The 15736-nt window shown below is 35.9% G+C and overlaps 1 protein-coding gene across 1 annotated transcript in view; it reads right to left on the bottom strand.

The window, feature by feature from the left end:
- The window catches only part of LOC107565933 (probable ubiquitin carboxyl-terminal hydrolase FAF-X), a 30753-nt gene extending 19963 nt beyond the window's left edge, over window positions 1–10790 (bottom strand). Inside the window, exons 1-5 of the mRNA XM_016251248.1 lie at window positions 10423–10790; window positions 7163–7416; window positions 998–1143; window positions 726–805; window positions 416–528 (exon numbers count right to left, since the gene is read on the bottom strand). Of these exons, the coding sequence (XP_016106734.1) occupies window positions 416–528; window positions 726–805; window positions 998–1143; window positions 7163–7258 (435 nt within the window). The 5' untranslated portion in view covers window positions 7259–7416; window positions 10423–10790. The remainder of the gene's footprint in view (window positions 1–415; window positions 529–725; window positions 806–997; window positions 1144–7162; window positions 7417–10422) is intronic.
- Window positions 10791–15736: the final 4946 nt, after the last annotated feature.

The following is a 15736-nucleotide window of genomic DNA, read 5'->3' as shown; positions in this document are numbered from 1 at the left end:
ACTTTGATTTTACAGTGAGTAGGAAGTCTTAAAATGCAAAAAAGAAGAAAAAAAAAAGATCTATATTTGCAGTGCCATTGAAGCGGATCCTAGAGCAGCCTTGGAAGAGCTAAAACGAGCCTCATACGAGAGCGATGACTCAGTGCTGTGTCCTAATACTGCCTCTGTTTTACTGAAAGGAGCTCTTTGATCAAAGCTTTGGCATTTCAATCAACTAGCCAAATAAGATGAAGGCAACCAAAATAACATTACGTTTCTTCACAGTCGCCCAAAGTAGTAATCAATTCTTGAGAGGACAGACCTGACAGCCAAACGGTTAGTAAAACCCTTTAATGTGCAAACAAAAAGACAAAATGTGCTGCTGAAATGGAAGAAATTATGAAAATGGCACCATCAAGCAGGTTGCAGGACTTACATGGATCTCAAATTTCCATCCACTAACAGCCTCATCTGTCAGTATTTTCGTAAAGGATATTGTCAAGCCATCTCTGAAAAACCTCTGGCATGCTTCACACTTGACATCAAGTCCTGGAGACAGAAATGAAAGAAAAACCTATCAGAGGCTGACATTTACACAGGCTGAAGAATTCCTTCGAGAGCAAAAGTGAAAGCTTAAAATGACGCAGATAAAGGTAATACTGCTTCTGCTACTTCTTAGTAGAACAATTCATTAAAAAATAAGAATAATATTAAATGATGAACAAGACCCAAAAATAAAGCATTACCTTTTTTACAAAGATCTATAGCAGCTTCAAGAAGAACTTCTAATTCACCCTTTGGTAAAACTGGAACGACCCAGCGAGGTCTGTACATCAAAAGAAAAAAACATGATCAACATAATACATCGCTGATCTCATTATTAGCGATTAGTGATATTATATTAGCGAATAACAGCCTAAATAAATGTCTTTCATATCAATATCCTTGTAGTTCATCTGCAATGCTTCTGATTTCATTATAAACATAATTCAACCAAATATAGGATACGAGCCCTAACCTGTTGATCATGTCATCCAGCTTGGCCAGTTCTGTGTGGGGGAAAGCTGGCTCCTCCTCCTCCAGGGGTGTGGGACTGTCCCCCTGACCCTGGTCATCTGGTGGGCTCACTGGGGAGTTTTCGTTGGATGAGTTGGGAGAGGATGTCTGCCATGCAAACAGTTCACAGGTTAAGAAAGTATGTGAATCAGATATGAAGATAACGTTCAAGGTCATTACTATAAACATGGAGAGCACTATTAAGTGGCCTCATAAAACAAAGTCTGCCACATAGGCTGTAAATTATGGTGTGAAAAGATATTCGCAACATTTAATTTATGTAAAGCACTGTATTTACAAGTTGATTGGACCATTAATTGTATGAAATGATATTATCACTAAATATTCTGCCCTACCCCACCTGGCCTTGGTCACAAAGTTCGAGAGGAGAAAAAAAATAATAAATAAACTTTTTGATGCAATATTATGAAAAAAGGGAATTCTCTGCTGTTCAAAAGCTCAGAATCAATATAAGATTTTATTTTTTAAAGAAATTAATAAAAATTTATTCATTTAGTCAGCAAGGTCAGAATTGATTAAAGTTTCAGTAAAGACTCTTTACATTGTAAGAATTTTAAAAAAAATCTGTTAAATGTTGTTCTTTTGACATTTCTATTTAAAGAATCCTGGAGAAAAAAAAATTCCAGAAAAATAAAGCAGCTCTGTTAGTAAAAGGTTGATTTTAATTTCTAGACTATTCATGGCAAAATAGGGTTAAATAAAAAAAAGGAAAAAAGCGCAAATAAAAATAAAATAAAAAATAAATAAAAAAAAGGGACAGACAAACAGCATAAATCATTTAAATACTGAGGAAATAACATTTATATAATTTTACCTGAGATTAAAAAAAAAAAATTTCTAGATGTTCTCCTGTTAGCACTTTGTGGTATAATTGACAGTAAAAAAAAAAAACAAGAAAGCCGCACTCAACAAGCGTAAACCACCTTAATGATTCATGTATCTTAGTGACGGGATAATCCTTCAAATAAGCAAACAAAGTATGTATCCATGTAAGGGATTAAGAGAATGAAAGAGAAAGCGTAAGGAAGATAAAGCAGCTTTAAGATGCTTCGAGTCAGTTTCCTGTGCCGTGTCAATGGATGCATGTGGGCTGGAGCCTGCGGAACTTGGGAAATGTGGGGGTGTGCTGGAAAAGGCTCCTTCTGCTTGGCTGACCTACATAGCCAGTTTGCTTCTTATGTCTAGGTGCTACAAATTTCTAACCAACTGGTGTGCTTTTCTCTGCCAGGCATCTCATCCTCATTGATTCCTGCCTTTTAACATGCGCTCGGTGAGCACAGGTGTAATGGATAACACTGCTGCAGTCTATCCCTGGAGAACATAATTGCCCTCTGCAACATAATCAAAGGGAGTCTCTTGTCTTTTCTTTGGTCATAATGCTGGGGTGTCAGTTTTTTGACCACAAATGCATTAAAGCATTGTTAAAACGTTTTTCAATCGGAAACACTATAAAAACAGAGATACACTTGCTTCTGGGAAATCCAAATTCTAATCAAGACCTCTCAAAAGACATCACCCGCTCTGAAAATAAATGTAGATATTCTCTCATCATTTTGTTGTCAAAATGTCAAGCTTCAAAAAGTTTAAAGTCATCAAGCAAGAAATCCATATGAATCGAGTGGTTTAATCCAAGTCTTCTGAAAGAGAGACAATGGCTTTATATGATGAACAGATTCCATTTAGGCTTTTATTTACATATATACACTAATCAACACACGTACATAAAGCACATCAAATATGGTAAACATAAGTTGAAACATGCTTGTCTGACATGTGACAACCAATGAACTTTCTTCTCTCATTAAGTACACATGGTTGAGCCTCTATTTACCACATTTGTAGAGGAGAGTATATATAAAAAATTATGGAGTATATTAAAATATCTCCATTTACTGGGTGAACCATCCCTTTAATGTCTCACTAAGCTAGACTATCTGCATAATGTATGGTCAACTTCACAGCATTTTCTTTACCACCCAATTAGAAAATAAGAGCAATTTGAGAATGATGCAAAAGCAAACACAATCTGTGGTTTAGTGGCAGGTAAACCTGAAATCAATAATATTACAATACGAGGCCGATAAGCAATAATGTAATTCAAATAATGATGCAACAGAATGCTGTGAACAACTGTCAGTCATCACTGAAAAAAAACTCATGGAAAATGTGTGTACATTATGTGATCAAAGTGTCTGTCTGTCCAAAAAAGTACTGGTTATTTCACAGACATAACTAAGAAAATACCAAAAGCTCCTTGCTTTTAGTAGTAGTACAAGCAATACAATTACAGGAATGCTAAATTCAATTAATTATTACAAAGAATTCTGAAATAAGCTTATGTTTATCTCTTACTTAACCAAATTTGTGATGATACAGGAGAAGTGTTTTTTTTGGATCGTTCTATAGTTACCTAATAATATTTCCCTCTGTTGACAATAATGTATGGTCAACTTCACAGCATTTTCTTTACCACCCAATTAGAAAATAAGAGCAATTTGAGAATGATGCAAAAGCAAACACAATCTGTGGTTTAGTGGCAGGGAAAACCGAAATCAATAATATTACAATACGAGGCCGATAAGCAATAATGTAATTCAAATAATGATGCAACAGAATGCTGTGAACAACTGTCAGTCATCACTGAAAAAAAACTCATGGAAAATGTGTGTACATTTTGTGATCAAAGTGTCTGTCTGTCCAAAAAAGTACTGGTTATTTCACAGACATAACTAAGAAAATACCAAAAGCTCCTTGATTTTAGTAGTAGTACAAGCAATACAATTACAGGAATGCTAAATTCAATTAATTATTACAAAGAATTCTGAAATAAGCTTATGTTTATCTCTTACTTAACCAAATTTGTGATGATACAGGAGAAGTGTTTTTTTTGGATCGTTCTACAGTTACCTAATAATATTTCCCTCTGTTGACATCTGTTCCTTCTAGGGCAGAGCACAATAACAGAAACACATTTGCATCTGTAAGAGTCGGCAAATGTTTTTTTCGTTGGAACTCAGTCAACTGTCACAACAGATCAGATGTGGTTTTAAGAACATAACGCAGGACAACGCTAAGGATATGCCGGTATCAAATTTTCATGTTAGGATTAATTGCTAATGCTTTTATCATGGTATACGGTATTATCACGATATTTAAATTTTGTTTAAAAAAAAAGTGTTGTCATAATATAGTATAACAGGTTTAATAACTTTTTTCTTATAACAAAAATAACTGAGCATTTAAATTGGAGATGCACCGATCGATCGGCCAGGGATCAGAACCGGCTGATTTGCCTCATGATCGGCCCGGTGAGTCTCACTTCTTTCCGATTCCGAGCCGATCCGTTTTGTAACCAGCGGCACAGGCAATAACGTCAGCCACGCATTCTCGCTCCAGATCGGCCCGGTGAGTGCCGGTCAGTCTCACTTCTTTCCGATTCCGAGCCGATCCGTTTTGTTACCAGCGCCACAGGCAATAACGTCAGCCACGCATTCTCGCTCCATTCTCTCTCACACACATCTCATTCGCTCTGGTTAAATAGTGCATTATTTTAGTCATTCTCGCTCTGGTTAAATAGTGCTTGTATTGCGCATTATTTTAGTCATTCTCGCAGGTTTGGCGCTTACACCAAAAGCGCGCGCACCACCACCGATCTATATTAGTGGAGCGCACAAGCCGCGCTCAGTCTCAAACAGCTTGTGAGCCACAAATACCAAAATGAGTGGCTAACTGAGCTAAAACGTTCAAATACATACAAAATGGTCAAAATGCCCGTCTTGGTGAATATCCAGTTAAACAGTCAGTTTTGGAACGTTAAATAGTTGAGAAAGAGACTGTTGTGTAACAGTTTGGGTCTGTGGATAAACTCTTAAAGGGACCGCAGTCCAATATTCCTGCTGCTGTCTGTCATGTTAATCAAAGAACAAAAGACAAAGAAAATCACTTTCTGCTCTTGACTGAATACGTTTTATAACTTTAATGGTAAGCATTAATCTGTATTTAATTTTTACAATAAAGACTACAGAAATTAAAGTAATCAAACGTAAAAACACTGGATGTTTTATTTTACATTTGATTACTTTAATTTCTGTAGTATTTCTTACCTGAATAAAAACTTAACTTGAAAAGCTTAGTTTTTCAAATGCTCTCTTTATTCTATTGCATTTATTTGTGCTGTTGTTTGCAATTTTTTTATTTGTTCTTATTTTATTACTGACTTTTTACATGAAAATAAGACTTTGCGTTGAAGAAAAGTAGATTTTTGTTTGTATATGCTGTCAATTATAGTTCTTAGAAAGAAAATCGGCAAAAATCGGTATCGGCAGATCACACCAACAAAAAAAATCGGAAATCGGAATCGGCCAAGAAAATTGCAATAGGTGCATCTCTAATTTAAATACAATAAAGCAATACACAAAAATTTATAAAGTTAAAAGTTTTACACAGATTAAAGTGCAAAAGAACTATAAAAACCAATAGGTATCACTTTACAATAAGATCTCATTAGTTAACCTTAGTTAATGCATTAACATTCACAATGACCAATACCTACATTTGCTACAGAAGTTATTAATCTTTGTTAAAAAAAAAATACAACTCTTAGTTCATGTTATCTCATTAAATAACACCGTTACAGCTTTCGTGTTATTAAATACTGGAATAATTAATTATTATTTATAAATTATTTAAAAAATATTATTGGATTAATGAATGTTTAGAAGAATTTCTCATTGGCAGTTTATGTTAACTAATGAAGCCCTAATGTAACGTGTGACCGAACAATAAAGAATCAAAACACTTTCAAACAATATCTAGGGCATGTTGTAGCCCAGATTAAAATGTAAAAAAAAGTTTGAAAATAAATATTTTAATATTTCATAAATATTTAAGTAATTGGCGCTGTGATGAACATTATAGCAAATACACAAATCTGAACGGCTGTTTAAATCATTTAAACACGTTTCAGAAACAGAAAGTAGGGCAGCTGCTTTGTTTCCAGGGTAACGGCTGCATTTCTGCAGTTTAGCGCCATCTGCTGTCAGAGAGTGAATGTGCGCTTTCATCCAGAACACTCTCACACGTTCCGCAAATCGCGCTTCTCATCCGTGCTTGTTTAAGTGGGATTTATACTTTCGCCTGGCTTCGCTCCACGAGCCTCCGCTGACTGCGTGCGCACCTTCCTAAATGGACGAGGCTTTTATACTGGTTGCATTTGCCGTTGTATTATTCTTTGAAACGACCGGGGGCAACGAGGAGTAATTGTCCTCTTGTAAACATGAAATATCAGACATACAGTAGTAGTTACAGGTTTTTTATTAGATTGCGCTGTTTTTCCATTGTTTTTCTATGTAAACATGGACGTGTTTGACTGTTGCGCTCGCGTCTCTTGCAGCATCTCAAGCGGGATTTATAATTTGGCCTTGCTCTGCTCCGCAATGGATGAGGCTTTTATACTTGTCGCGTTCACCGTTGTCCTATTCTTTGAAACGACAGGGGGCGACGAGGAGTAATTGTCCTCTAAAACCATCAGGAATCACCGGTGAGAAGTCGTCATTTGACTTCAAGACTTCTCGTGTGATGAATGAGTTGTAAAATTAATAATATCTTTATGTACAAACTGATTAAAACAATTTTAAACTACTGGCTTTATTTCATATCAAACACAAGACAACTTTAATCAAATAGTATCTAAATGAATTCTAATTCTATTTTTATACAATAAAAATAAAACGTACTTCAAATAAGTACGGGCGTGTCGAGTATAAATCAGTCTTTACACATCAGAGTGCGCACGTGTCTTTCACGCAGTATACAGCGGTGTTGTGCACTTTGACCAGTTAATGGGAAAAGTATTCTTAAAATGCATTCAAAATTCGGAATAATTTGTTATATGTAATTATTCACGGTATTTAGTGCCCATGACAACAATATCGTGCATATTCATTACTGTGATATATCGCATTACCGAATACCGGCACATGTCTACACAACGCAAGGTCACTGCAAACTTTATCGATAAAACAAATTCTCTTCAGCGACAGTTTTCCTTCAGTAACAGCAAAAAGGGATCGGAATGGAAAGGGGAAACTCAAAATTGAGCACTGACCTGGTTCTGGGGCAGGGGTGGCTGGGACTGGCCATCCGGAGCCTGGCCCTGACCGTCATTCCCTCCCACAGGGGAGCCACGGGTCGTGGCCGTCATACTCGACACGGGGCAGATCTTTGCAATCTTGTCTGCTTATGTCGCTGGCACAGCAGAAGAAATCAGTTTCTCCTTAGGAGCGACGGAGAACCGGCACACTTCTGAAAGTGAAAGCACCACCTGGGGGACTGGGTATGTTGCAGAGACCATTGCATAACCTGAGAAATAAAGAGACCAACATCAGAATCTTTAAAACACACCTTTGACAAATGGTTTCACATGTCTTTTATGCACAGAGAATTTTAAAAATAATTTTATAGAGACTGCACTTGCAAAGGGCCCATGAAATATTTTAGAGCTGAGTGTAACTAGAAATAAATGTAATTAAGCTTTTATTAATTTCCATGCTATGTCCTGCCTTAGACCTCATATGTTTTTATAATAAAATCAATGTGACTTTACTTCCTTTTCTGACATATATCCAAGTGACCAGAAAAAAAATAGGGTGGTACTTGATTTTATCTATCGGGAATTGGATTGTGAAAAGTAGGTGTTGTACATCAGAACGGAGCTAGACCAAAGGAGAGATAACTAAAACAATGTCTATATAACCGTTTGGCTATTGGTTAAAAGCACGTCACAGTAAGGCCTAACTGACATCAGACAAAAAGGAAGAGGAGGAGCAAGTTTTTACATTATGATTCAAAATCACAAAGGCAAGACATGCACTGATGAACAACATGCACTGATGAATCTTGTGCAACAAGACCACGTATGTGCATTAAAAAGTAAATAGGGTGCCATTTTGACTGTATTTGGATTTTAAATTCAGGCTTACATTTAACTATTCACAAAGCTCTTTATAATTCCATTTGTACGGATGTTAAGTATTTAGCATAAAGATATGTAACATTTCATATATTCACGGAGTTCAAATTGGTTTGCTCATAAAACTGAATGTCTGACATTTTTCACATTTAGTGCACAGACATGGAAGCACAGAATCGCTGTTCGGAAACAATGGTGAAACTATTTCTAGTGCCCTTATCAGGTCAAATATATTGCATAATCAATACAAAACTACAAGATATATAGTTCAAAACAAGTAGCAGAGGTTTTGCTTTTATAGTGCATGTTATGCTTCCCATGAGGATGCTGCTGGCTAGTGCAAAGTGCATTAAATCATAGCATACAAAACAGGTCTGGTTAGTACATAATACAAGGCCAAGTAAAGAAAAAGCAGTGCAGAGCACACCCTAGCACTGAAGGACAACCAAGGGAACTCTCTCATTAACACTTCTTAGCTAACTGGACATTTTTCACAATGCAAAGTATAACTGAAAATATAAGTTGACGCTAAAACATTTAAAGAGTTAAAAGTAGAAACTAAAATATGCCAACATAACATTATCTTGGACGTGCTACCAACTTCAACAGAATATATCAAAACAATTTCTATTAATTTTAAAGAGGCTGGGATATTTAAAATCCAACATGCTTAGCGTTTTATTACATTAATCAGACAACCGTCTTTTTTCATTTTGTGCCAACTGACTGTCAAACAAATATGGTAGAATTGCTGCAGCTTTACTAAATGATTTGTAATGAGCTAAACCAACACAAATTTCACACAAAAGAAAACAACACTGACGTGGCTTTCAGGCACTGATTTCTATATAGTTAAGTGGATTTTAGGAAATAAACCTCTTGGCACATTTTGGCTGCTGATCAGGAAGAGAACTCCTAGTATTCATTAAAAAACAGCATTACATAAAATCAGTATTGCAGCATTATTTAATTTACAAAGTATTAAATGTTTACAATTTAAATTGTGATATCAAATGAAACTATTAAAAAATTATGTATAAGCACATTTGACCAACACAGTTCAAAAAGATCTTGTCAATGAAAATGAACTAGTATAGATTCTCAAATATCAGAGAAAAATTGAAATGCCCTCAAATCACATCACGATAACACACAGAAGCAGTCTGAGTGAAAGATTGTTTGAAACTTTTAACTAACCTGCTGGTTTGGTAGTAATTATGAACATGCTACTATAAGCATAATGAATACAAAAAAACATTTCTCTGAATCGATATGACATCACAATACAGATACAAAACAATTCTCCAATATAATAGAACTCACTACAACAAACATTTTCCCGTTTGTCATAATAAACCGCTCAGAAGCCCATGGTCTGGCAAGCAGAATATAAACGTACAGATTGACGTTCTCAGATAATGGGAGGAAATTAATTTTACTGTCACTTAATAGCCAAATATGGGCGTTTCCTATACCGTCAATATAAATATTGCAGCTACCAGAAATCATCTCCAGATTCCACAAAACGGAATTGTACAGAAAACAGATGATATTGTCTGTCTCTCAAAACACTGTGATTTGCCTACATAATCAGGCTATGACACCCAAAAATGCTGTCAAAGTAGGGACCTTACTAGGTTTTCAGTCTCAGCCAGTTTAAACATTGCAAACGTGCCTACGATGCCCCAAAATATTGTCTAGGTGGGCAGCACACTTGCTTCTGAGACACAGCCATTAATGTATTGGGCCTAGTTTGAAACTGTGGCCGTTCAGGCCTGTTTCCTCCTCCAAACACAATCAGAGTTACAGCAGCTTCATATTTGTAACCAGCCATGCATAAAATGTTATTAAAGCGCTGAGGCTTCACATGACACCGTCTTTGAATATATAATCTTATTTTATAACTCAAAGTAAGAGCGAAAGTGAATGTAAATACAGCAGCAGAAACAGGCTAACTTGCTAACGGCTAACAGCTGGACTCCAGCAAAACACAATCAGCTCGTGACAGTGAATTTAAAGCTATTAAAACATCAAAACACCGCTTTTAATTAACCAACAAGCTCAAGTTATAATTCACAAGCGGCCAGAAACGAAAAACATTAACCAATGCAAAAAACAACCGACCTGCCCACGTCAAAACCACTTGTTTAGCCACAAATCAACCACCTCAAACTGAACTGCCGTCAAATGCAAATGCTAATTAGCTTGAATAGATCATAACATTAGCTATGCAGGTGAAGTGTGGGAGGATTAAAAATATGCAAGAAGTGACAAATATCCAGACGTCTTTAAATTCGTTCATTGAGCTGTTCGAGCTAGGCTAAGTGAGCACTGACTTGCAAATCATCTGCTATTAGCCGCTAGCTTCCTTTAGCTTCACACACAAACCCACTTACCGAGAATCAAACTGGATCTTTCCTCCATACGACCCCAGATCGGATCATTTAAGTGCTGTTTTATAATTACTCAGCCGCGTGCATGTGCCTGGCTGTCCCGATTATAAATAACACGCCTGTGTTGAGATCAGATCATTGGTTTATTGTCTGCTGTTGGGTGTTTTTCCTGCGTCACCAGCATCGACTACTGCTGCTGCCCCCCTCCCTTAAACTGCCTCCAGCCGCTCTCTCTCTCCTCTCTCTCCTGTGTCAGGCTGCTTAGAGACCCGTAACCGTGCTATGGATGGAAGTAAATGAGAGGTATATCCGTGCATTAACTGCCTTGGACGTGTGACTCAGCTGAGCATGCGCGGTTTCGAGGACCGCTCGCCTACCTGACACCTGCTTTGTGACATTATACAGTGTTGTATCGTTCTTCTTACAAAGAAATTAACGTTGGTGATTCTCCTGAACACTTTTATACTGGAAATGTTTCAAAACCTTTGTTTAGTTTTGAAGTTGTAATCTACAAAATAAAGAATACATTTCGTATTAATAACAAATATTTCTCTTAATAAACTATTGATCTGGCTTTTAATGTCTCATCGAAATTTAAATTGAATGCATTATACACTTTTTTAATTTAAGAGCTTTCTGGAATAATTTGGAAAAGTATATTTTAGGAGTGTAAAGACTGCATTTTAAAGATGACATTTTGAAATTAATTTTTGAAATGTTATTAATAACAGGCTATGTTAAATTTATAATAAAATATAGCTCAATGCCAGGTTAAATACCATAAACAGAAATAGACACAGAACATCACATTTTAGAAATAATGTTAGCCTTTTAGGGTAAAAAAAAAACTTGCAGCAGCATCATGGAATAGAAAATGTAATGTATTTAAATTGTATATAATGTATATTTTCTGTGATATACATTATATACAATTTAAAATACATAAAATGTTCTATGCTGCGAGTTTAAAAAAAAAGTATATAAGTATATATATATATATATATATATATATACAGTGTTGGGGGTATAATGTGAGTTATGTAACCAGATTACTTTTTTCAAGTAACTACTACAGTAACGCACTACTTTTTAATTTACAAGAAAATATTGGAGTTACTTTTTCAAAAAAGTAATGCCAGTTACTTTGATTTCCAATTAATTGACTGACAGCTCTCCTGTCCCCATATTGGGAGAAATCGGAAGTGCAGAGCTAGCGTGTCTCTGACATAGTGATGACACTCGTTGCCTTCTCTAGTGCAGCTCAACCAGGTCTCATCCCATTCGTCGATATTTGTGATATCACAAATCCCAGTAAATATGCGTTGTAGTCCAAACGAGTCGTTCGTTGTAGTTTTTGAAAAGTGATTTCTGTTAAATAAAATATCTTCTTTTGAAGTGGACTTTGAACTTTGTTACTTTGCAGATCTTTTTTATGCTCAAACAGCAACATTACAGACTTACTAAAGTTGAAAAAGTGAAAAAGCATAATAGCACCCCTTTAAAAACAAGCAAGCCCTGCTCATATTTAAAAAGTAGCGCAAGAGTAACGTAATGCATTACTTTTCATAAAAAGTAGCTAAGTAACGTAATTTGTTACTTTTTTAGGAAGTAATGCAATATTGTAATGCATTACTTTTAAAAGTAACTTTCCCCAACACTGTATATATATATATATACACACACACACACACACACCTTCAATACAATAAGTTTTGAACATGTCACAATTTTTCTCAGTAAATATATTTCTAAAGGTGCTGATGGCATGAAATTTTCACCAGATGTCGGTAACAACCCAAGTAATCCATACATACAAAGAAAACAAAACAAATAAGTTCAGAAATTAAGTTCTGTGTAATAAAATGGAATGACCCAGGGAAAAACTATTGAACACGCTTATTGAAATTTATTTAATACTTTAGACAAAAGCCTTTGTTGTTAATGACAGCTTCAAGATGCCTCCTGTATGGAGAAACTAGTCGCTAGTGTATTTAATGCATTGTTCAGGTGTGATTTTGGCCCATTCTTCCACACAAACTGGTCTTCAAATCTTTAAGATTCCATGGGCCTCTTCTATGAACTTTTGAACATTTGTAATTTTTTCAAAAAGCACCGAAAAGATACATTAAATACAATTTAAATACATTACATTTTCTATTGTGATAAACACCATGCACATGCACATTTGCACACTCACTATGAGCTAAAGGAAAGTAGATTTCTATGCAGGCAACGTAAACATTGTCTAGGAGAAAAAACGGTTGCATATGACGTTTTCCTGCATGCTTGAAAGACTGGGTGATATCTTGCATGAAAGCCAACACATTAGAAACAACATAAACCCATGGAGTGTGACATTCTTTGCATGGATCACACTTTCAAATCTGAATTTTGATGCTGGCTTTCTTGACACATGCCAAAGAATTATATTTTCTAAGTAGATGAAATGTAATTAGGGCTGCAACTGAAACAGTAGGCATTAACCCTTAATAAATGTTTTGAACAGTATGATACATGGTTGTCACATGACCTTATCATGTGAGTGGCATAAAGCAATCGATTTGGAAATAAAAGTGGTTCTTTTGCAGTTCTTTTTCAATTTGTGTGAAAATTTCTGTCCGTCTAAAAAAAAAAGAAATTAAATTAGCACCTACATGCAACAGCTTATTTATCACACTAGAAATGAAAGGTAAAATTAAGTATAATTCATTGTGGGATTAATATGTTGCATTGCGTATTTTTTACAGTGTGATGTGTGCATTGCTGCATATTATAACAAATGTTGTACCAAACAATACTGTATAAATGCTGTACACATACATATTGTAGAAATAATAAGAGAAGTATATTAGTATTCTATTCTGAACATAGCCAATCCACTTTGTAGACCAAAGCATTGATAAACATCCTTTACAACAACCGTTTGCTTTAAAAGAAAAAAAAAGTGCAGTTGTTTCAACTAAATTCTAGCCTACTACAATGACCTGGATGAATGAAATGCTTCATGGACAGGCCACCTGAATAACATGAGTCACTCAGCTGGACAATCTCTGCTTGAATAGAGCTTGACCCCTACAATCCATCTGTGACAAGCATACAATTGATTGGTCACTCAAAAGCCTTTTGTATGGTGCAGAGAAACCCCCAATGCCTGACAAAGGCAAAGTGTGGATGCTGGTTCTTGTGTAGTGTAAAGAATGGAAAAGGCTGAAGTTTAGTCACCTGACCGGGAGAGGAAAGCACCTTCAGTACCAAGTCTGGGTTCTTCTCACTGCTGAACTCAATTGGTATCAACGTTGCTTTAAATATTCAAAATGAAAACTAGAATAAATGCAATAGACTATTCAAGCGCTTTTATGACAACACATCAGCAGCGAGCGAGTTTAGTTATTGTACCAACCATATACATTTGTGGACAGTAGTGGACCTTTCGGCAGCGGTTGGACAGTAGGCCTATTGCGTCTTTTATCTAGTTAACCACCAAATGCAGAAACGATTTCGACAGACATTAAGTACGTTGCTAAGCCATATTTTGCTTCAAGTGCTCATCACAACTTAACAACGCAATTCAATAAGCATACATGGCAAAACTGTATGATTTGAACATAATATTATTATGAATAATATAATCGTAATATTGTGATGTTTCATTGGACACTAGATGTCGCTGTGGTTTCATAATTTGGACTGTGGAGCAAGGGTTTACCAAAATGCGTTTGAGAGGGAACTGCAGGGGCTTCGTGAGTTGATGAACAGCCAATAATTAAATCGAATGGAACATTAAAATAAACAAATGGGACAGATTTTTTTCTGCGAGTACCTGGGGCACCGGCACCTTTGCAAGTCCTTCCTCTGATAAAACCAGCTAAACCAGCTAAATCAGAACCAGCTCAAGCAGTATTGATCATTAGGTTACTTGAATGAAAATATTTTCCTTGCACCCAGAATGTGACTTCTGCAGTTTAGAACATAATTAAAAACAGGGATTAAAAAAAACAAACATTTTATTTATTTACATTCCGGTTCATTTTGAGGGGGAAAAAGAGATGCCCTTAATCGCAGTGTCTTTAAGTGCAAGCCCACCTTGTTGGCAGAAGCCAGAGCTGTAGAGAGAGAGAGAGTTGCGACAATCCGTTCACTCCAATGGACCAGTTTTTTTACAGCAATGGCGGATCATGGAGCCGCTCAATAGTTCCCGGAAGTTAGCATCAGCGCCGCAGAGATGCAGCAGAAGAGACCGCTGTGACGAAGTTTTAAAAGGCAAGACATTTATAGAACAAAATTGTATATTATAAGCACAGCTAATCAAATTACCCTGTGCATTAAAACAGATTATTCCTCACTTAATTAGTTGATTTACGGGACGTTATTCATTCTCTTCAAGCAGTTTCATCCATCGTTGTGTAATTAAGGCTTTTAAAAATGATTTTGCTGGTGGGGAGTTATTTAATAGACTTGGATATATTGCAAAGGATGCAGATGGACCTAAGTGAGAATGAAAAGTTTAAAGTAGGTGAGCAGTTTTCATTTCAGAATCATGCTAGGCTAAATTTCCAAAAATGTATTATACCACTACTATATTATAAAAGTAATCACAGTAAACCTGTACATTATTACTGTATTTTATACTTAAACGTCTTAGCTACTAAAGAAGCACTGTGTTGAAGGAGCAGATGCCACAGGACTGCAATGTGATGGAGCATCACTTGACCATTTCTCCTGTTTTTCTCCTTCGCTATCTTGCTTTCAGAACAAGAACCAACTGAAGACTCCCTGTAAAGAGACATCACCCTCACAATGAGTCTCTTCACTTGTTTTGGCAAGTCTTTCCCTGCTCGTTGTGTCTTTGTGAAAAAGTGCCAGTTCCCTAGTATTTTTGTTGGTGTAATCTATAGATTGCTCCTGCTGACTATATTCAGCCTCTTATGAAGAGTTCAGATGACCCAACACCTGTGAAGAGATGACGCCCACCCTTCAGAGGACTTCAGATGAAGCTGACTCTGAATAAACATACAAAACTGCTACATTTTCCTTGCATTGTAATCAACATGATCACATCATGTAACCATTGCTTTAATTTGTTCATTGTTTCTGTATATATTTAATTGTTTCTGAATACATGACGTTACTTAACTGCATGATTTGTATAGCCTAATTTTAGAACATTTCTGCCATATGAACATTACTTTGGCACAGTTACACCTGTTAAGAGAACTCTTATTTGTAATGTAGAAACATTCATTTTGTGTAAAGCTGATTTGAAACAATGTGTATATTTAAAAGTGCAATACAAATAAATGTGAATTGAACAAAACTT

This window comes from Sinocyclocheilus grahami, unplaced genomic scaffold, assembly GCF_001515645.1.
Source record: "Sinocyclocheilus grahami isolate Dianchi unplaced genomic scaffold, SAMN03320097.WGS_v1.1 scaffold1036.1, whole genome shotgun sequence".
NCBI lineage: Eukaryota > Metazoa > Chordata > Actinopteri > Cypriniformes > Cyprinidae > Sinocyclocheilus > Sinocyclocheilus grahami.
The sequence above is the reverse complement of the archived record's forward strand: the minus strand, read 5'-3'. Positions and strand labels throughout refer to the sequence as shown.